Below are 22,900 nucleotides of genomic sequence, written 5' to 3' on the forward strand. Positions count from 1 at the left end.
CGGCGCGGGGTGGATCTCAGGCTCTGCCGGCCCGCGCCCCGCGGGGTCCATGCGCAGGGCCCCCAGCCCAGGTTCTTTCATCTTCCGATGCGGCCCCCCAGAGCCGCGGGGCAGCCGGTGATCTAGCCCGGGAGCCCATCTTACAGAAGTGCCAAGCAGAGGGGCGGCAGAGACGGAGGGGCAGCCTCTTTGGGACTAACTCATGAAGAACAAGGGTGCCAAGCAGAAGTTGAAACGAAAGGGAGCCGCCAGCGCGTTTGGCTGTGACCTGACGGAGTATCTGGAAAGCTCGGGACAGGATGGTAATGTGCCTTGGCCTTTCCTCCACTTCTTTTTGTTTGAGGGAGAGATGGACTCTCTTGAGTTGTGTTAGAGTCGGTTCACAAGTTAATGTATTCCAGGCCTGTGCGCTCATTGTACTTTTTTTTTTTTTTTAAGAACATAAACGATTCTTAAGGTGCACAGCGCTGCCGTCCCGACGCGCGGAGGCTGCTGTGTCAGTCCTTCCGTTTGTCTCATACAAGCTGTTAATGGGTGGTACTGCCGCAAGTTTACCGGGCCACCTCAGGGGATGGGGGTGGAGGCTGCAGAGGTCCCGATCCTAAATCTGGTATGTTGGAAGGGAGGGAGGAGGGGTGGACATGTGGGATGGTGATCAGTGGGCTTCCCTGGGTACAAAATCATGACCGCCTTAGCTGTCCCTCCTGGGCTCTCCAATTTCGTCTGCTCACATCTTTTTTTATTAATGTGTTAGAAGGCAGTTGGGGGTGGGTGGTGGGGGAGGATCCTAATTGGGGGAGTGGTTGCGCAAACATTTCTGATTTTCTGAGCTGATGCCAAATATATAGTACCTCCACCCCCTTTCCACACCCCCCCAAGACCTTTTCCCTCCTCTTGGCTTTCAGATTAACATTTGGTGTGTCAGACAAGAAGAGTGTTGTAAAAAGGTCAGAGGGCCTCGATTTTTAAATAGTTTAGGGTAAGTAGAGAAAAGGAAAACTTCTCTGTTTTCAAGGTCAGAAACGGGAGGGGGGAGTTGGGGATGGGGGAATCCAGCGGAGACAATTTAAACATTTGTTGGGGAAGGGGGAAAGAAAACACCATCTACATTACAATAACAGCGTTTGAGCTTAGAAGTGCTTAATCATAGGAAAGTTGGAAAATTGAGCATTAAATGACTCCTTTTGTAAGGTTGACTGGTTTTGCACTTACCCATGACAAAAAGGCCTTGTCTTCAGAAGCTTCAGTGAGAGGGAAAATAGCCTACTATATGGGCCATGTGTTTATACATAGATAGATACAACAAAGGGGAAAACATAAGGGCTGTGTAACTGTGCAGAATAATTCTGCCTCCAGGGAAATAATCTCAAAAACTATTTGATTAGTCCATATCGAATATGCATTTCAAAAACAGTGTGATGCTTTTGTTTCACTTCCGTTTTTTGGGAGACTCAGCACCACCTAGTAATTTGCAGTGGTGTGATATTCCTGTGGTATTCTAGAGTTCCGTGTGCTGTGTCATTAGGACAAATAGCTTAGGATTTTAGAGCTTGGAGAACCACAAGTTTCAAAACTGACTCTTTTGAAATTGATGCATAACTGAACAATTCGTTGAATCCTCACCAACCATCTGGAGAGGTAGATTTGAGGTAAAAATCACTTGGTTTGAGTTTTTTTGAGCGTGAGAGAACTCTTAAGTATGCCTCTTAGCCACTGTCGTCAGAAGTTTACAATGAAATGCTTCCCTTCACCTGTTTTTGCAGGGGCCTTCAAGTTAACCTCCAGGTACACTAGGAATGCTCCTGGGATGCCACCTTTCACCATGCGGGTGTTATTCTGGCCCCTCCCTCAAAGCTATGAGAGTTGCATAGGGGTGCTTGCCAGCCCTGTTCATTCTTACAAACTAATAGATCATAGAATGAGCCAGAACCCCAGGGTTCTGTGAAGATACCTCAAAGGCAGCTTTAGGCAGCTGTTCTTTCACCTGCTTTGTATTTTGGGCTTCTGCATATGTTTCATTTAGACAAAAAAAAAAAAAGGAAAGAGACTCCTGCTTAAAAGAATAGCAAACCAGTACCCAGGGTTCCCCACCCACCCTGGGGAGGAGGAAAAGAAGCCCAGAGGGGTAAATTGGCCTGCCTAAGGTCATACAGCTAATCATCAAGGATCAGAGGGCCCTTCCTGGCCTGTCAGGTTCCTCTGCCCTCCCTGGCTTCTATGTCTAAGCCAACATTCTCTTCTAATGATATTTTCCCCCTAAATTGAAAGCAGACAGCCCTGCTACAGGATCAGCAAACTTTCAAGACTGAGCATACCTGATGAGAGTTCAGCTTTGAAAGGAAAGGCAACTGACCCACTTAATGATCCACACACTGTTATTGTGCTACACGGAAATTAGGCATGCATAATATACTGCTTATGTAAATAAGAGTAATTAGAATTTATTTTTTCCCACAGCTAAAACTAGTTGGATAGGTTTTTTCCGTATATTTGTCATAGTGTAGCATCAATGAACAAAGTTAGTGCTAATGGTTTTCTCTAAAGTAATGTTGCTTCTTCCTGGACTCTCTGAAACATGTATTGGTTTACAGACTCTGCTTCTGAAAGGAAAAGCTGAGCTGGGCACTGGTCCTTTGCCCACCACCTTGGAAGATCAGCCCAGAATGCTGAGGGTGACAAGTCAGTGTGGTAACTGGGAGCCAGGGGGCTGGAGAAAGGCTCCCTGGACTAACATCATGGTTTCTGAGCTTTGAAGGTCAAGGGTGGTGCAGTGGACCTGCACTGAGATAGGAAAAATAGGTTCGGGTCTGGGAGTACAAGGGGAGAAGGGAAGACCAAAGATTTAGGGACGCAAAGAGAGCCCCTGTCCTTGGACAGGGAAGGAAAGCCTTGAGCTGGAGTGGAGGACAAAGCAGGGTGACAACGAGTTATGCTCAGGGCATCTAAACTTGGGGACGCCACATGCCTGAGTGGGAACTCTGGGGAGACAAAGGCTGAAGACAGAGACTGAATGTCGTATGCTTCTGTAATTTGCTGAGGCTCAGCCCTGCTGCTTTCAACTGGAGAAATCTGACAAGGCCGGGTGTGTGGTTTACAAATAGGTGTTCAGCTTAGGGCAGACATTGCTCAGGGTCAGTTGTCAACCTTAATCTTTGGGAAGCTGATGAAAAACAGAAACCCTTTCCTTAGAATCACACACACACACACACACACCCTGAGTATGCAATTTCTGCAGGTATCTACACAGATGCCAATTTCAGACCCTGCTCTGATCACCCCTCACTGGCTATACAGGGGGCCTGATATCCAGGACCACTTTTCCCTCTTCTTTGACCACTTTTCTCTAGCCTGGTAAGAAGGGAGCAATGAACACTCTTAGCCTGGTAGGAACACTCAAGAATGGCATGAAGTGGCTCCTGGCAGACTTGCCCAGAGCCTGTTGCACTTCCCCTCCAGCACAGTGGCTGCTGTCCCCAACCCCCAGCTCTCCCCTGGGAACCAGCTAACTTTCTCTTCCTGTCTGGAATAAAGGGAGATCATCTCTTCCTTACTGCTGCTGAAAATAGTATAGTTTTCTTTTTCTTTTCTTGACCACTGAATAAGAAGGCCCTTGCTTCAGCTGTATAATGAAAAACACATCACGTTCCTGCCTAAGGTTGGAAGGTTGTGGGTGAAGCTCTGCAAGGTCATAATGTGCCCATGGTCATTTGCTACCTCTCCTTGATACGCCAAGTGTTCTGGGTCTTCTAGTAGAGCTTGGAGATGGTTGGGGCCAGGAGCCAAGAGACAAGTAAGAGAGTGTTATAGGGAAAATTGTCTTCTTTCTCTGGGTTGGCTTTACTTTAATGGCTGAGGATTTTTGGCTCCTCTGAGCAAACTTGTTCATTTTACCCACTCCCTGGTAAAAAGTGATACCGAGCTTCCAAGTTGACAAAGAAAAGAAGGGGCGACGATTGTGCCGAAAAGGGCTGCAGCTACCTGTGGCCTCTTCGCTGCACAAACTGCGCCCAATGCGTGCCCAAAGACAAGGCTATTAAGAAGTTCCTCATTCAAAACACAGTAGAGGCCACTGCTGTCAGGGACATTTCTGAAGCAAGCGTTTTCACCACCTATGTATTTCTCGAGCTGTATGTGAAGCTACATTACTGTGTGAGTTGTGCCATTCACAGCAAGGTAGTCAGGAATTGATCTCATGGAGCCTGCAAGGACCAAATATTCCCACCCTGATGTAGATGTGCCCGTGTTGTCCTATGGTCTCCACCAAAGCCCATGTAAGGAGCTGAGTCTTTAAAGGCTGAGGAAAAACTGTCCTCTCGAGAAAAATAAAATGGAAGTTGCACTTAAAAAAAATTAAAAGGTGATATTGCTTGCTCTGGCCCCATGGCTCTCAGTAATGGCAACACATTAGAATTACCTGAGATCTTTAAGAAAAGAATGCTGATGCTCAGACCCCTGAAAGAACAATGAAATCAGAATATTTCCTAGAATATGTGGATACATGGGCAGGGTGGTAATCTCTGCTCAGATTACAGACCATTTTCCCCTGGATAAGCAGCCTTAGCCATTCAGAATGCACCTTCTGAACGTTTGATAAGAACCATCAGCCTTTTTATTCGTAAAATTTTTTTCCTAGTTCTTACCGCACCGAAAAAATATACATTAACATATATATATGACATATCTTTTTTTTTGTCTTTTTTTTTTTCCTTTTTGTGGAGAACGGGGTCTCGCTATATTACCCAGGCAGGTCTCGAACTCCTGGGCTCAAGCTATCCTCCCTCCTCTGCCTCCCTGAGAGCTGGGATTACAGGCGTGAACCACTGCGCCCGGCCGACATATCTTTAATATATAATGTATATGTTTGATTTGAGGCATGACAGAGGGAGGGTTTGTAACAAATAAGTGCCCATTACAAATATGACTTCAACCTTGATGAGAGTAAGCCCCGGTATTTCAAAGAACAAGGACAAGGCAATGGGAACTTTTAGATGTGACTCTTCTACATTTCTGAGGCTAAATGATTCTCTTTCTTTGTTTATCTATTTATTTAACAAATATTTATTAAGGCACTCTGGTAGATACTGTGAAAAAAAAAAAAGATGGGCTGCAGGCTTAAGAACGTTATGGTCTAAGGGATATGAACAAACTTTCAGATCAATTAATCTTTGAAATTACCTGTCATAGCTGAAAGAAAAGCTGAAGAAGAAAATTTGAAAGTTTTGATCTCCAGTTAAATAGACAAGATACTCAAACATCATCAGCAGCAAAGTCTTAGCAAAGAAGGTAAATATTTTCTGTTCAAGAAAATATTTAACCTTGAATGGAGAACGAAGGCAGGGGTTTTTTCTTTGGCTTAGTTGCTTCCTTTCCAGCAGCTTGCCTGGCACGTCATGGTCCCACCTTCCCTGACTAACTCTTCATCCTTTGGCTCTCAGCTTTGAAAGATTCTGGAAACCTTCTCTGATCCTCCTGAGGCAGGTGCCCCTGGTGGAGGATCCCATTAGGAATTTTGGAACCTTACTGCCTGGAATAGAATCCCAACTTTGCTTGTTCCCAGCTGAGTGACCCTGGAGCCAGTTGTTTACCCTCCCTGGGTCTCAGTATCCTCACTCATGAAATGATGATAATAGGATTGATATGAAAATAAATGAGTTAATATAGGTAAAGCACTTAGCAGAGGGCAAGCACATGGTAAACCATAAGTGTAGCTATTATCATGGCACCCTGAGTTTACCCTAGCATCACCACCTACCATCCAGGACTGAGCGATGAGGCTCCAATTAAATGAGTAAATGATATGATAAGATTGGGCTAATCCATCACCAAAAGGGACCTGAAGCAGGTTGCTTGCCCTACTGAATGAAGAAGCCAATTTATGCAGGGATTTCTCACAGTCACTGCAGGGTGGATCATCAGTATACACTCAGGAACTAAAGGTCACCTTTAAATTAAAGGGCCCTCAAAAGGCCTGAGAAAGACACAGCCACAGCCAGGCACGGTGGCTCATGCCTATAATCCCAGCACTTTGGGAGACCAAAGCGGGTGGATCACTTGAGGTCAGGAGTTCGAGACCAGCCTGACCAGCGTGGTGAAACCCCATCTCTGCTAAAGATACAAAAAAATTAGCCGAGCGTGGTGGCCGGGGCCTGTTATCCCAGCTACTTGGGAGGCTGAGGCAGGAGAATCGCTTGAACCCAGGAGGTGGAGGTTGCAGTGAGCTGAGATTGTACCACTGCACTCCAGCCTGGGTGACAGAGTGAGACTCCATCTCAAAAAAAAAAAAAAAAAGAGAAAGAAAGAAAGAAGGACACAGCCACTGCTGAGTCCAGCAGAACTGAAGCAGAAGTCGGGTCCTGGATGTGGAGCTTGTGGAGCGAGAACAGCAACTTTGTGGGCTTGAGTTTAGAGGGCGTCCCCGCATTTGGGCTTCCAGAATGAAACAGAAAGAATTGAAAAAGGAGAATTAGGCTTTAAACGTGGAGCAAACTGACTGGCTAACTTGAGGCCAAGCTGTAACTTACTCTGTGTAGTCTGGAGATGACAACCCACACAGAGAATAGAAAGAACCACTTCCACATGCCTCCCTTCTGCCCACTCTTTAGACCTCTGCCAAGAGCCCCTGGGCCACAAGGACAGCCTCACCCTTTCTTCTCCCCTGTCTACCCCCTCTGGCTGCCAACCAGATGCCTTCCAGCTTCAGGAGGCTCAGGCTTTGGGGCTGCTGAGGAAGCCCACTCCCTTGTTGCCCCAGCCCTTCCCTGGAGCTAAGAACTGTCTGCAGAGTGAGGGAGAGCTGAAGCCTGCTCTTGCACTGGCACAGAGGGAAACATGTTGAAACTGGGAACACATTTTCCCATAGCTGATGCTGTAAGCGGTGGACACTCTCCAGTGCCATTAGAACTGTAGTTTTTGATGCATTTGTTTTATCATCCTCCCCTTAGCTTGTTAGGCATCTGTGGGCTAGCCTGGGAACCTTTTCTGTAGGATGGAAGCAAGTGTGAGGGGAAACACATTCCGAATTCCAGAAGTTGACTGATCAAGACAGTTCTAAAGCACTTGATGGGGACTATTTTTACCAGGAATCACCTCACTGCGGAGTTTTTGTGGCTGTGGGTGAGGCTCTGCAGCAGTGGGTGGAGAACGGGGATGGGGCTCTAAGTTCCAGAACTCTGGGCATAAGAACTGTCACTGCCCTGCCACCTCCCTTGCCATCAGCTAAGTCTAGCTAAAGATTCTGGAACAAAGTAGTGATAGAGTCTTCTAGTTGGGGCTACCCCCATTGCTCATTTCCTCCAGAACAGATCACACTTGCGCCGAGCTGCCTTCCCACCCTGGCCTCTGCGTCTCAGGACTCCACTTCCTTCTGGCGGTTCCTTCAGACCAGCCTTGAGGCCCAGGAACATGGAGTTAGCTTTCTTTCCATTCAGTGCTTGCTGTGTATTTAAGCCAGTGTGACCTTTTTCCACTTATCCCCAAGCTTCAAGTTATTTTTCTTTTTGCCTATGGGTACATGTCCTACCCAGTTTCCTGAGCTGTTTCCCCCTGTGCACCAACACAAATGCCACTCTTGAGTTGAACTGATCTTGCTATTTCTCCCCCAAGGGGCTGGTCTCAAGTACTGACTGAGTGAGGGCCACAGCCTGCTGGAACTTCAGGAGTCTGGATAGCACTCCCTGTCTCTCTAGACTTTGCCGCAGTATACAATTTCAACTAAGGCTTCAAATTTAAAACCCCTGGGAACAAACAGGCTGACTGTAATTCAGAGGAGAATAAGTATTGGTGCTAGATTTTTTTCTAAGAGCAGAATTTGATAGAGAAAGATGAAAACATCAGGCTGCTGAGTGGCTGAAGGGAAGAGGAGGAAGAGGAGGTCTCTTTGAGGAAGAAAAAGGACTTCGGCGTGAAGCCTGAGTCCCACATCAGGCCTTGTTGTTATTTTCGTTGGTAGTAAGTGCTACTTATCTGTGTTGATTGCTTACTCTGTGCCAGTCACTTTACACATGCAAAGTAATATTTCAGTATGTTTAAGAATTGGGCATTTTAATCCCCATTTTACAAAAGAGAAAACTGAGTGATTTAACCAAGTGATGCCGAGATTATAGAGATGGGAAAGGCAGAATTGAAATCAAGATCTGTGTGACTCCTAAGGCCATGGTCTCAAGCATGAATCACATCTCCTAGGATAGCACATTTCATAATTTGGCATTAACAATTTTGCCCCAACCTATGAAAAATGATTTTTCTCCCTTTGCTTTGTTTTTCCCCCAGCCTAAACCATGAAGGCTCCTAACAACAAAGGACATTTGCATAGCACTTTACCCTCTGCAAGGTGCGTTTCACACACACGGATCTAAACCTACCAGCTTTGAAGCCCAGCCGGACCCTATCTTTTCCTTTCAGGTCCCTTGCCCACTGCAGCCACATCTTCTTCACTTCTTGGAATACCCACTGCTTTAGGGTCAGGGGTACCCAATTTGTTATGCATTCTACCTGTTGTTTTCTTCTTTAACACTTTGTGTATGCAAATCGATGGTGAATTCCCCCGAAGGCAGATCTGGTAGGTCACTGTGGCTCTCTCAGGACGAGCCCCTTGTGGGACATGCAGCAGTTGATTCACTGACCCTAGTTCCTTCTTCAGAAAACCAGTGTTTGTGCCCTTCTAGGAAGCTCAGGACAAAACACATTGCTAATGTGTTGGATTATCAGGAATCCAGTTGCTTAATGGTCCCCACAGGGGTTCACTGCTACTCCCAAATAGAAACTGAGGGCTTTGCACAGAACTCCCCAGAAACACCGCCTTTTCCTAGTGCTTCACCAATCACTCCTTGGTATGAACCACATTCTTGGCGAGGCCCCAGAACCAACTGAGTTTCTGGGATCGAGTCTCAGGCACTCTTTGTTCTCGTTTAATCTTGGTTGATACATACCAGGCCCTGGTACCACGCCCATGGCCTGATGCTGGCCCAGAATGCCTTGCAGGCCCCCTTCCCACCACCACTGGAGGGAGACGGGTGAATGTCACCCCTTCCCCCAAAAGCAACATATACCAGCTCTCACTGTTACAGACACTAGAAAACAGCTTGACATATAAGCTAGGATTCTGGCAAACCATAAATAAATCTATAGCCTATGTGAAGGCAATTGAGCTAATTTGTGTGATTATGCATATTTCTTTCCCCAGCTCTTGTCATGTTTGTTTGTGTTTTTTTGTTTGTTTGTTTGTTTGTTTTGAGATGGTGTCTCGCACTGTTGCCCGGGTTGGAGTACAATGGCGCCATCTCGATTCACTGCACCCTCCACCTCCCTGGTTCAAGCGATTACAGGTGTGAGCCACTGTGCCTGGACTCTTTTCATGTTTTTAATCAGAACCTATCTGGAATGGGACTTTCAATTCAAGGCAACAAGTATATAATGGTATTCTAACATCCAGAGACTGTTGGCTTCACAGAGATGCTGTCAAGTTGCTCTTGACCTAAAGGATTCAAAGAGGGAAAACAACTAAAAGAAGTACAAAGAAGAATGGAATGAGGGCTGTAGAGGATGAGCAAGCAGGGGACATGCACATGTGAGGCAGCCAAGTGAGAAAGAAAGAGTGGGTTGTTTTCACCAGGGGAAAAATCAGTAAAATTATAAAACAAACATCATCTGACTGAGTTATGACAGAGCTATGGGAGGATGGGGTGGTTGGTCTCTAGAGGCAGGAAACCACAGGGATTTGCCTGACATTTGGAATTGGTCACACTCCTCTGCACCCTGGGGAAGAAGAGGCTTACAGTGGAGGGTACTTAGAGTGGTGAGGCTGAGACTGGCTGGGGTGACAGAAGCCTGCCTTCAGCTGCAGGGGAGTGAACCTGCCCTCAGGAGATGGCAAACCAGCTGATAGTAACGAGAGTGGCCTTTAATTTGCTTATCATGGCTTTGTCTATCCCCTGCCCAAGCACAGAAGAATGGAGAATTCTGTTAAAATTAGCTAGGCTTGGTGGTGGGCGCCTGTAATCCTAGCTACTTGGGAGGCTGAGGCAAAAGAATTGCTTGAACCCGGGAGGTGGAGGTTGCAGTGAGCCAAGATCACACTACTGCACTCCAGCCTGAGTGACAGCGTGAGACTCTGTCTCAAACAAACAAAAAAAAGATAAAACTTTAAAAAATGATGCTAACTGACCCTCTGTTTCTTGATTAAATCTATCTGTACGGCATGAATGCCCAACTGCAGAGTCTTCGACTATATGGAAAGTTCTGTTTTATCCCCATCTTATAAAAGTGGACCAACTCAGAGAGGTTAAGTAATTTGCCTCATGTCACCCAGCCAGGAATTGGGAGAAGCAAGACTCCAGCTGTGTCTGTCCAACATTAAATTCTCCTTCCATGGCTTTGTCTGCTCTTGACCCAACGAGACATAGCTATGCTAGCAGTAAAACAGGTCTGATATGCAGAGCTCCATTTTGCCATGCATTGCCAAGGTGATAAGTTCAGTAGGATTCAGTTAGACTTAGTAAAACTTCTGGCAATTGAGTTCCCATCCCCAGTTTTTCAAAGTAAAACACTTAGGTTCCAAATGGCAGGATTCTAAACAGAGAGCATGCCCTGTTACCATAAGTAGCCCTTTCCACCACTTCTTTCCCATCTGTTTCCTGCATGCTGAGTATTATTGGGAAACAATGATGTCAACTCTTCCATATGAATCTACACCTCCCTGCCAGCCCCTCCCCTACAATGCATATTTTTGTTCCTCTTTCTGGCTTTTGTCTTGCTGTTCTGCTAAGGACTCACGCTTTTGGCGACAATTGTTGGCTTTCTTTTTAATAAGTTTTAGCGATTTAAGCTTTATTGTGGCCTTCAAAGTGCACATGCTTTTGGGGGCCTATATTTGGAAAATCCTTTGCTTGGCTAATAGCTAGAATATGAGCTTGGTGCTAATGGAGAAGAGCCATTTTGCTTTCTGGAAAAGCAAAGCCAAATGCAGGTCTCTGAATCAAGCTCAGAGCTGAGGACAGAAATGCTGCTTGGGTTGGGGGCCCTCTGAGGCTGCATTAAAGCTGTAGCTGACCTGGGCACAGAGCCTATAGCTAAAGGCCAGGAGAATATCCCCTTCAAGTAATCTGTAAAGGTCCTGTTTTCCCCCATCCTAAGCCTGACTTCCAAATGGGGCATGGTTTCCTCAATTCTCCTTTCTTTGTACCTCTAAGAACAATTTGGTTTCAGATGGAAAGGAGGGCTAGTTCTCTGGGTACAGTATGAGTTTTGAATACAGAGTCCAAGAATTCTGGACCTCTCTTGTTAACCCTTGGGCAGCATTTCTCAAACTTTACCAGGCATAAGAAAGACTAAAAATGTAATTCTTACTTTTAAATTTTAATTTTAAAATTAAATATTAGTCAATTTTAGTATACTACTAGAGATACTCTTTAAATCCAGTTTTGGACTCCTTGAGACAAAATGGACATCTAATAAAAGTTTTCAAATGGGGCGGCTGCGGTGGCTCGGGCCTGTAATCCCAGCACTTTGGGAGGCGACGCAGGCGGATCACTTGAGGTCAGGAATTCAAGACCAGCCGGGCCAACATAGTGAAACCCCGTCTCTACTAAAAAAATTACAAAAATTAGCTGGGCATGGTGGTGCGTGCCTGTAATACCAGCTACGCGGGAAGCTGAGGCAGGAGAATTGCTTGAACCTGGGAGGTGGAGGTTGCAGTGAGCCAGGATCGCACCACTGCACTCCAGCCTGGGGGACGATGTAAGATTTTGTCTCAACGAAAAAAGTTTCCAAGGCCCGGCGAGGTGGCTCGCGCCTGTAATCCCAGCACTTTGGGAGGCCGAGGCGGGCGGATCACGAGGTCAGGAGATTGAGACCATCCTGGCTAACACGGTGAAACCCCGCCTCTACTAAAAATACAAAAAAATTAGCCGGGCGTGGTGGTGGGAGCCTGTAGTCCCAGCTACTCGGGAGGCTGAGGCAGGAGAATGGCCTGAACCCCGGAGGCAGAGCTTGCAGTGAGCTGAGATCATGCCACTGCACTCCAGCCTGGGCAACAGAGTGAGACTCTGTCTCAAAAATAAAAATAAAAATAAATACGTTTTCAAACGGGAATTTGCATAGGTTGTGTAGTGTCTGGGTCCTTGGAGAACATATGATTCTACTGAATGGGTTCCATAGTTCATAGGGCAGCAAGCTGTAAAGTGCTGCTGCAAGTCGGGATTCTGAGGTCCAGTTCCTCAGGGATTTTACTTTTGTTGGTCTGGGGTGGGAAATCCGCATTGTAAAGATGAGCTCCAGGTGATCTAATATCCTTGGCCTACTGATCTCACTTTGAGAAACACGGACTTAGCACATAGAAAGAAGCAGCTACGTGAAACGACATGATTTTTATTTTCTTCATTATACTTTAATATTGCCCAGCATTTCAACAGTGAAGATATATTTTTATCTTTTAAATTAGAAAGAAACATTTCTAAAATTATTGTAGGAATAGTGTGTCTTGAGTCACTGGCTTTTTCATAAATGCCCTTTGTTTCAATACTTATTTTTAGAAAAAGACTAAGTCTGTTAGTTTTTTTTTTTTCCTGCCTTAATAGATGCAGTATAATGAAGCCAATTAATCTTTCCGCAGTGTAGCAGGGTGGTTGAGCATATGGTTTGTTTGCTGATAGTCTACCATGGTTCAAGTTCCAACTCTACCACATGCTAAGTTTGTGACCATGGGCAAGCCACCAAACCTCTCTATGCCTCAGTTTCCTCATCTGTAAAGTAGAGATTATGATGATAATGGTACCTACCACATAGAGTCATTACGAGCATTAAAGGAACTAGTGCACTGTTTGGAATTTAGCAAACCTTCCATACATGTTAACTATGGTTATCATTTCCTTGATGATTGGAAATCTTACCGTGTTTCAGCCTTTTTACTAAAAGTGTGGTTCCTGGGTTATGCTACAGATGGTGGAAGTTGAAAAAGCTGAGAACAAATGTTCCAAGGTCCCCAACTATCCCTAGGGGCTTCTTTCTTTAAGAAATTCTCTTATATGACACAATTATTTATTTCCCTTGGGTGGATGTATAAAAATGCTAGATTTAAGATTCTAATCTGTTGATAAATATATCTGAGGTGGGAATGTGGCAAACTTTCTAAGTTTTATATTTCTTTAGCAATTAGAAAAAGAAAATCATCTAAAAATAATTCTTCCTGCCTTACAAAGGTTATGGTAAAAGGCTGTAATCACAGTGACAGCCATCCAGCCTGCTAGTTTCCATCTGTATTTCAGGCAGTGAAGCCTGTTTCCATCATTGATGGAACAATGTAAGTCCTGGATTTTTGCTGGGCCATATTACATCTCACATATGCCTATTTATTTGCCCCAAAACTGCATTTTGGAAGTTGACGGAATGAGGTAAATCTGGCCTGAGAGTGAATCCAAGTATGAATTAACGGCAAAAAAAAAAAGCTCAATCTTAGGCTGTAGGAACAGCAGCAGAGCGTATAGATCAAGGGATCCATCCCGCACTCTTCAGGACTGGAGTCACACACGGAGCGTTGTCTTTATTCTGGAGCTGCATTTTAACATGGAAGCTTGTACACAGAATTATATTTAGGAAGTTGATCAGAAGAGTGAAGGATTGTAAAATGCTACAGATGACAAATGAAGTTGCTGAAAATGTTTATTATAGACAAGTAAAAGCTGCTTCCTTTGCAGACATGACCATGCTGGCCTCTCTGGGTTGTTGTGTTTGTTGTCGCTTGTCTTGGTTTCCTATTGCTCCCATAACAAATTACCACAAACTTAATGACTTAAAACAATACAAATCTATTAGTTTTGTAAGTTAGAAGTCCAACACAGCTGTCACTAAAGTCAAGGTGCAAGATGTATTTCTGGAGGCTCTAGGGAAGAATCCATTTCCTTGCCTTTTCCAACTTCCAGAAACCACCCACATTCCTTGGCTTATGGCACCTTCCTCCTTCCATCTTCAAAGCCAGCCATACTGCATCTCTTCCACCATTTGTCCAAAGTCATGTCTTTCTCTTCCTACAGTGGGAAAGCTTCTCTACATTCAATGACTCATGTCATTGTCATTAAGCCTGCTTGTATAATCCAGGATGCGATCCCCATCTCAAGGTCCTTAACCTAATCACATCTGTAAAGCCTCTTTGCATAGAAGGTAACATATTCACAGGTCCCAGGGATTATGCATGGACATCTTTGAAGGGCATTATACTGCTTACCACCCTCCAGAAAGATGTCACACTGGGCAAATTGCCCATACCTGATGACCTTTGAAGTCTCCCCCAATTCCCCAATTCCTAAACGTGGTCATTATATGATTTTTTTTTTTAAATTTTAGACAGGCTCTCACTTTATCACCCAGGCTAGAATGCAGTGGTGCAGTCTTGGCTCACTGCAGCCTTGACTTCCTGGACTCAAGTGATCCTCCTGCCTCATCCCCTCAAGAAGTTGGGACTACAGGCATGCACCCCCTCACCTGGCTAATTTCTGTATGTTTTGTAAAGACAAGGTTTCACCACGTTGCCCAGGCTGGTCTCAAACTCCTGCACTCAGGTATTCCACCCACCTTGGCCTCCCAAAGTGCTGGGATTACAGGTGTGAGCCACTGTGCCTGGCCAATTAATCCAATTTGGTACACTCTTAGAAATACTCCCTAAATTCCATTTCCGATTGCTTGAAACAAAATGGACAGACAGAAAGCCCTGTATGTCAGGGTTTGTGGAGAACATGTCATTTTACTAAATGAGTCTCTAGTTTGTAGACTGCAAGTGTAAAATGTTGCTGGCCTGTCAGTAATATGTGTTCAGCCCTGTTGACTGCTGAGGAAGCCAGAAGTGATGGAATCATGGTTCCCATCGCTTGAGAACTTGTCTTTTGCCAGGTCCTGTACAAATGTTAACTTCTGTGTCTCCGAAAACAGCCCTAGGAGATCAGAGAAGAAAATAGAGGGTGGGTGCAGTAGCTCACATCTGTAATTCCAGCACTTTGGGAGGTTGAGGTGGGAGAGTTGTTTGAACTCAGGAGTTCAAGACCAGCCTGGACAATATGGCAAAACTCTGTCTCTACAAAAAAAAAAATACAAAAATTAGCCAGGCATGGTAGCACGGGGCTGTGGTCCCGGTTACTGAGGTGAGAGGATTGCTTGAGCCCAGGAGGTCAAAGCTGCAGTGAGCTGTGATCGTGCCACTGCACTCCAGCCTGAGATACAGTGAGACTCTGTCTCAAAAAAAACCATCCCCCCCAACTACCGCCACCACCATGGAAAAGTTGTCTTCTTCAAAACCTGTCCCTGGTGCCAAAAAAGGTTCGGGACCACTGGCTTGGACAACCACCATTTAGCGAGAGCACTTTGAGTTAGGTAATGCCTGTTGTAAATGCTCACATGCTTGGGAAGATTAAAGGCACTACCAACGGTTTTTTTTTAAATCTCAGGTCTCAAAAAAGAAAACAAAATAAAATAGAATCTCAGAGAAGTGAAATGATTGCCCAAAACCACATAGCTGGTACTTGGCAAAGCCAGAATTCCATCTAAGTCCTGTCTCAGTCCATCACACTACATGGTCCCTTTCTAAATTACCCTCCTGTCAAGCTGACCGGCATTCACAGGAGAAGCAGCTAGAGAATAATAGATCACATCGGCTAATTGAATGCCTTGGCCACACAGGGAGCCCAGGCTCAGGCTTCAGGGGTCAAAAGAGAAAATCAGTTAGGGACTTGGCCTGGAAAAGCTTCCAGGAGAGCAGCCAGAGATGACACAACAACATTCTGTGGTCACCCAGTGGTGTGCAAGAAAGGAGGATCCAGACTCCAGAACAGATTCTTAACCAAATGATTCACCCTCCAGGGAGTTCTTGCCTTGGTAATATGGTGCAGACTGGGGGTCCCCAAACCCCAGGCTGCAAACAGGTATGATCCATGATGGTCCCTTAGGAACCAGGCTGCACAGTAGGAGGTGAGGGCAGGCAAGTTTCTACCGCCTGAGCTCTGCTTCCTGTCAGATCAGCAGCATTTCTCATAGGAGCGTAAATCCTATTGTGAACTGTGCACGAGGGATTTAGGTTGCAGGCTCCTTATAAGAATCTACCTAATGCCTGATGATCTGAGATGGGACAGTTTTATCCCAAAACCATTCCCCCCGCCCCATCACCACCATGGAAAAGTTGTCTTCCATGAAACCGGTCCCTGGTGCTAAAAACATTGGGGACCACTGGCTTAGACGACCACCATTTAGCGAGTTTTTTTTTTGAGTTAGGTAATGCCTGTTGTAAATGCTCACACGTCTGGGAAGATTAAAGGCACTACCAACTGTGTTTTTTTTTTAATCTCAGCGGGAATTCATCTAATCAACTTCCTTTTTCCCAACCCTAAATTGGAATTAACTGAAGAAACAGGCTTTTAAAGGGGAAAGGACAGCTTTGAAGGATAGACATGCGGATGAAGTGGGTGGGCTGGTATGCTAACCTCCAACAAGGCAGAAAGTGGTCAATGAAGAGCATAGAAGTGACAGCCTATATTCCCCTTCATCTGCCTCCAGCTCCCCATCACTCCTGTCCATTTTAATGCCAGTAGATTCCCCAGTTGACCAATCGTCTCCATTCCCAGTGTTTCTGCCCTAGAGTAGACCCCTGTTACCTCTCACTTCCAACCGCTGTCATAGTTTCCTCCCTTGAGTAAAAAGAAAATGAGCTCCTTGAAGACTGGCACCCATCCTCTGTTCATCTGTGTATTAGGTGTCCGCAGGGCTGGTTCGTTTCTGGAAGCTCTAAGGGAGAATCCTGCCATTTCCGACTTCTAGAGACCTTCTTTATTCCTTGACTCATGTCACCTTTGCTCCTCAGCCTCCATCCTCACATTGTCTTCCCTGTCTGATCTCCTGCGTCTCTCTTGTGAAGTAATTACATTAGGACCACTCAAACAATCCAAAATAATCTCCCCATCTCAAGATCTTTAATTTGATAACATCTGCAAAATCCCTTTTGCCATATAAGGTAACATTCACAGATTCTAGGAATAAGGATGTGGACCTCTTTGGGGGGACATTACTCAACAAACCACAGTTTGTTTTCCCACAGGACATGGTTGGCTAGTAGATAGCATTCACTTCGGTGAAGAGAATAGAGTGGTGATTATGGGAGTGGAGGAAAAGATGGACATCAAATGCCACCATCTGCTAAGCACTAATCAGGCATTGGGTCAGCTGGGACACTGGGAGGAACAGGTATTATCTTTCCTGGGGAGGGAATGTGGGAGAGAGGGTCCAATCCCATGCAGGAGATGGACATATCTTCAACTGATTCTCACACAAACCACAATAGGAAATAGATTACATCAGTTCTGACTCAGAGGAGTGGGATCTTAAAAGATGACTGGAATCCGAGTAGTCTCTGTCTGAAGGGAAGATATTCCAGACAGACGTAACAACATAAATCAAGGTAGAGTGGTAAAAACAGTAGAGCAGGATCAACATTCTCAAAAGAGAACAAAGGTGACAGTATCTATCTGCCTGAACTCTATGTTTACAGGAACAAATGGCTAGTTGAGTGACCATTTTAAATCTTCCAGGGAAAAGAGAGTGGTGAAGACAAATGTGTCCATTTAAATTCCAGACTGATAAAGGAAGGGGAAGCTCACAAGAGCCACATTTAAAACCACCTTGTCCTTTTTGTTGTTTTTGTTGTAGCTGTTGAAAAAAAATTGGACCCCCATCAGGGAATAAACTTACTTCAGGTGGAGAGAAAATGAGGTACCTGGGGCAATTCTAAACCAGAGTTTCAAAATTTGTTCCATTTATTTATAATTTTAGGAAATTTCATTTCACTCAGTCCTGGGATGATAACTAGAAGAATGTTTAACGTTTCAAATCCAAGTTTTATTTGAGGTGAAAGACTTTGTAATGTTCCTTCTCACCCGCTTCCTGGTCATGCTTCTACTCCCTCCTGTCTCTTTTTGTTCCAGCCTTCTCTTCATCTTTGTCATTTCCCCAATTTGAGAAACAGTGCAGGATATGATTGAATAAGGAATAAACACCTGACACAAGTATAAGCTGTCTTCTTCTCTTGTAAAATTACAAAAATAATAAAATAAAATAGCAAAAGTAATTGTTAACAATAACAACAACAACGTGATTTATAGAGTCCCCTCTCACATCCTTGCAGTCCCATTTGTCAGTTATCAGTCTAGACAGATTCATCGAATTCAGTATAATGGAGCTTTCCGCAAAGATGGAAACTTGCTCTATCTGTGCTGCCCACTATGGCAGCCACTAGCCACATGGGTCTGTTGAGCACTTGAATGTGGCTGGTGCTACCCAGGAACTAAAACTTTAATTTTAATTAATTTAAATGTGGCTATTGGCAGTTATACTGCACAGCACAGAGACCTTTCTCCGTGTGTTTACTAAAAATTCACATGCAGATTGATATTTTTCGTTCTTTTCCCTCAAAAATAAAGTTATATCATACACATGTTCTGAAATATGCTATTTTCAAGTGAGAGTAGACCTTGGAGAACTATCCATTTTGTAACTATAATTGCTTTCTTTCTTTTTAATCATTGGATGGGATTCTACTGAATGGATGGTTTTTAAAGTGTTAATTATTTTCAAAACCAGATATCACATTCTTGTTGTTTAAAATGTAGAAGACTCTAAAGAGTATAGCAAAAAAACTTCCCTCCCATCCCTGTCTCCAGGTTCTCTGTTTCTCTTGCCAGAAGCAACTAGTGTTAATTTTCTTGGAAATCCTTCCAAAGATATTTTGTGTATATACAAGCAAATATACATACGTTTTATTTTTAAAATCATAATTTATTTTACCATTTCTTTGTGCATGAAACTTTCTCCTTTTACAAGTTCCTGTAATACTTCGTTTATTATCTAAAAATTGATCACTTATCTATTGAATATATGAGCCACGTATCATTTTCATCGATAATTTCTATTGTCTATACATTGTTAAATATCAATAATGGCTTCCCTTTGCTGAAGGAATGAGGGTAGAATTTACTAGCCCACATAGTTCTAATTATAGTTTAAACTTGTTTTCCAGTATTCATGAGGGATTTTGTCTGGTCAATTGATATTCTGTCAGCTGGACAGCTGGAGTTTAGACCCTGGAGTAAAGCTGAGGCTGAGAACAGGGAAGACTTAGAAGCTGTCTGGCTCACAAATTGGCATATCCATGCATCTTGGTCACAGTGGTTATCCAGGCCAACCTGGCACAGATCACAGAGACCCAGGAAGACTGGCAAAAGAAGGTGAAATGGAGGTGGCAGCCTAAACTGAAAACGTATCCTGAAGTTGAGTATCTATATTTTTGCAGATGCTGTAACCAGAGTATATCTTAAGGTAGGATCAGAAAACATTTATACCCATAGATTCTTATAGTGGGCAAAAGGAGAATGTCTTGATAAGAGCTTGTCACCAGTGGCACTCACTAAATCCGTCAATGGCTTTCCAATGCCTGCAAGACAAACACCAACTCCATCAACACCAACAAGGTTTACCGCCTTCACATGCAGTCACCTGCTTCCTTTGCAGCCTCAATGGACACATCTCCAGACAAGAGCATTATCCCTGGCCACACTCTACCTCTCGCAGTTCCTCAAAAGTGCCATGCTGCTCTTGCCTCCAAGTTTTTGCTCCTTCCTCTGTTTGGAACACTCTCCTCAACTCTCTTTTTAGCCTCACCTTGGGCCTTGCCAACTCCAACTCATCTTTTGCATTTCAGCTCAGATGTCTCATCCTCCAGGATGCCTTTCCTGGTCCTTCAGAAAAAGAGTTAGTGTGTGTTCTCATTTTATCCTGTACTTCCCCAACGCTGCTCTTACCATCCTCACGCCCACCTTATCCCTGTCTCATCCTAGACTCTGAATGATCCTGGGTCATCTCTGTGAGACTCAGGAACTGTGTCTTCCGGTGTTCGTTATTTTGTTACCAGTGCCTGGCATAATGCTTATAAATATGGGTTGACTGAGTGGCTGGGTCCAGAGAAGGGCAATGCTGTCTTGGGATTACGTAGTAGTGAGGTGGAGGTGGAGGAGTGTTCTGTACGAGTGTTTTGCACATATGTGTGCATCTGTCATGTGTCTGTGTCCATCCAATGTGGAGACTGTAGAGATGGCAAAGGGATCCACTGGTGGAGGTCAGGATTGTCTTCATTCTGCAGATAATCATCATCTGGTCTTAAGCAAATCATCATACTCTCTGTTTCTCCATTTCTTCATCTAAAAGAAGGGTGAGAATTAGGTGAGATAATATAAGCAAAAGGACTTTAAAAATACAATATGAATACTATGATTGTCCTGTAGTTTAGGCACTTGTGTTCAGGAAGAGCTAATGGCACCAGAGCCTGTATTTACTGATAGGCTGTGAATGGAATGAGTCCTTGTAGACATGCCCCACTGCCATAGTGGAAGGAAATTGGCAGAGCTGTTTTCCTGACATAACCCTCCTCCCGACCCTTGTGCCTCCCCCCAGCCTGACAGCTTCAGCCATCTGCTACCAGCAGAATTCCTACAGGGCCTTCTAGTACATTGTCCAGGTGCATAGCTGGGGATCCCCAGGGGACCCCCTTTCACGCAGTACCAAGGTCAATGCAGAGATAAGTGAACTAGGAGATAATAAGTCATTTTAGAGCTGAAAGAATCTTAGAAAATCTCTATCCAAACCTCTTATTTAACACTCAGAGAACCTGAGGCCCTGGCTGAATAAGTTGCCTGAAAAGATGCAGCTGGCTCGTCGCATTTCTGGCTGGCTGTTTGTGTTGGTCAGAAATCACAGGCCATTGTGTTTCTCAGAACCAGCCAGCATCGAGGACCTCTGAAAGGGTGGGAGGAGGATAAGATGATGGTGCCTTTAGAAGAGAAGACTTCCAAAAGTAAGAGTACCTCACAGTTTGTGAAAAATATCATTGATTATAGAACTAGTTACAAAGATGACACATATTTAACGGCATGGAAAGATGTCTAAGAACATATTAAGTTAAAAAGTTTACAAAACAGCATATACAGTGTAATTCCATTTGGGTAACTATATAGATATAAGAAAAAGTCTGGAGGAAAATACTCAAAAACATTAGCAAGAGCTTTCTCTGGATGGATGCTTTTCTCTTCTGTGTATACTGCGCTTGCTGTGTTGTCTGAATTGCTTTTTGTAGCAATGAACATGTATAATGTTTATACTTTGAAAAACCAAAAAGATTGCTTTCATTCTATAAAACGTACATATTCCCTAAATTATTCCAAGTTTCTTTTACTTCGGTTTCATTTTTATCAAACACATTTTATTATCTGCAACTTGCTCTCCTCAGTGAGGCCTCCATCTATCTGTAAGAAGCCTAAACCCAATTTTGAACACCTATACAAAATAATTCAATTGCCATATGACATTACAAAGTCATCCCCTCTGAACTTAGCTGCAGAGCACAGATCACCTTCTAGTGAACTTGCCAAATTCGGGTTATGATTCTGCCAAGGAAAAGACAAGACCCTGGCCTGTGATGACTCTGCAAAGGCCCAGCTTCCCCCTGCCACCTCTTAAGGCCTTGCTAAGACATCAGCCTGACTCACAGTCCCTGGGGACACTGCTTGGGACTAGGGGTAAGGCAGCCTTACAAATGTTTGGTGGTGCATACTCAAATCTCTGACATGGAGAGATAAAGAGCTTGGTTTGGTGCAAAAGGGGAGCTAGCTTCTGCCTGTAGATGCTGACCAGCAAGCAGCTGACAATAGTAAGAGGCTTGCACAACACAAACAGAGAGTGTGCAACAAATTGTATTTGGTTTGTAAAAATGAGGTCCAAGTTAATAGAAGGACAGAGAACTTGCCAAAATGTTGGGGTGGGGAAGGGAGAGAGTAACTAATCCTTAGATAGCACATCACAGAGTACTTTTACAAATTGTCTCATTGTTCTTCAAAATCCTATGAAGTCATGAGGCATGTAATTATCACACATGCTGTACAATGAGGGCACTTATGTTCCCCAGGGACATAAAGCTGGTAACACCAAATCTGTGGCCTTTATTACTACCTCCCTAGGATGCAAGATCTATGTACACAGCATGTGTGTTTAAAGCTCGGGATGGGAATCAGAACTATGTATTAGTCGTGTGACCTTGCAGCATTCTCTTCATCTTTCTGAGCCTCAGCTTCCTCATCTGTAAAATGGGATCATAATACCTGTCTAGCTTGCCCCATGGAGTGGGGATCTAACAAGACAATGGATGCAAAAATAGTGTGCTTTGAAAATAGTGGGTTGTTAAAGGAATAAAAAGTATGATTAATCTCCCGGTGCAGTACTGAGGGATATAGGTTGAGAATAACTTTCTCTAAACAGAACTGTTGTTTTAGGACTGGATAAACTTGATACAGCCCACAACAATCCTACAACCCCCGCCATTTCCCTAGGAAGCCAAACCTATTTTCACACCCCTGTCCTGTCTAGGGTACACTCAGCTTTAAAGATGGGTAATCAGATTTCTGGGAAAAAGAGGAATCCCTGGCCAGCAGCCTCTTCTCTCTGAAACCCTGAGCTGGAGTGAGCTTGAGTTGGGGGCTCTTTGTGAAATTGTTGCTGTGGGGCCCATACTTCAATCTTAAGAAATTGTGTTTGCCTGCTTATTTTAAAGGATGGTTTAGTACAAAAACCTCAAGTCTGTGCTATGCTTTTCCCATCACAGAGGCCACTAGCAAGGCCTTGGAGGGAAGGCTCTAGGGTTCCCCACCCTGCTTCAGCCAGAGAACTCTGCTTCTTTCGTGCTATTTGTTTTATGCTTTGGGGTGAAATTTATCTGAACAAAGCACTTCATGCTTAAAAAAACAGGTTGAAAACCACTGCTGCTTGAATCTGCAAATCAGCAAAACTTCTTTTGTGCCGCAGGTCACCCACCCAGCCAACCATTTATCCC

At 44.3% G+C, this 22,900-nt stretch overlaps 1 protein-coding gene across 1 annotated transcript in view; it reads left to right on the plus strand.

Annotated features, from left to right (window-relative positions):
* The window catches only part of ARHGAP31 (Rho GTPase activating protein 31), a 125,980-nt gene continuing 103,080 nt past the window's right edge, over positions 1 to 22,900 (plus strand). The window contains exon 1 of the mRNA XM_011940620.1: positions 1 to 302. Within this exon, the coding sequence (XP_011796010.1) occupies positions 203 to 302 (100 nt within the window). The 5' untranslated portion in view covers positions 1 to 202. The remainder of the gene's footprint in view (positions 303 to 22,900) is intronic.

The sequence above is a fragment of the Colobus angolensis genome, unplaced genomic scaffold, assembly GCF_000951035.1.
Source record: "Colobus angolensis palliatus isolate OR3802 unplaced genomic scaffold, Cang.pa_1.0 Scaffold190, whole genome shotgun sequence".
Lineage (NCBI taxonomy): Eukaryota > Metazoa > Chordata > Mammalia > Primates > Cercopithecidae > Colobus > Colobus angolensis.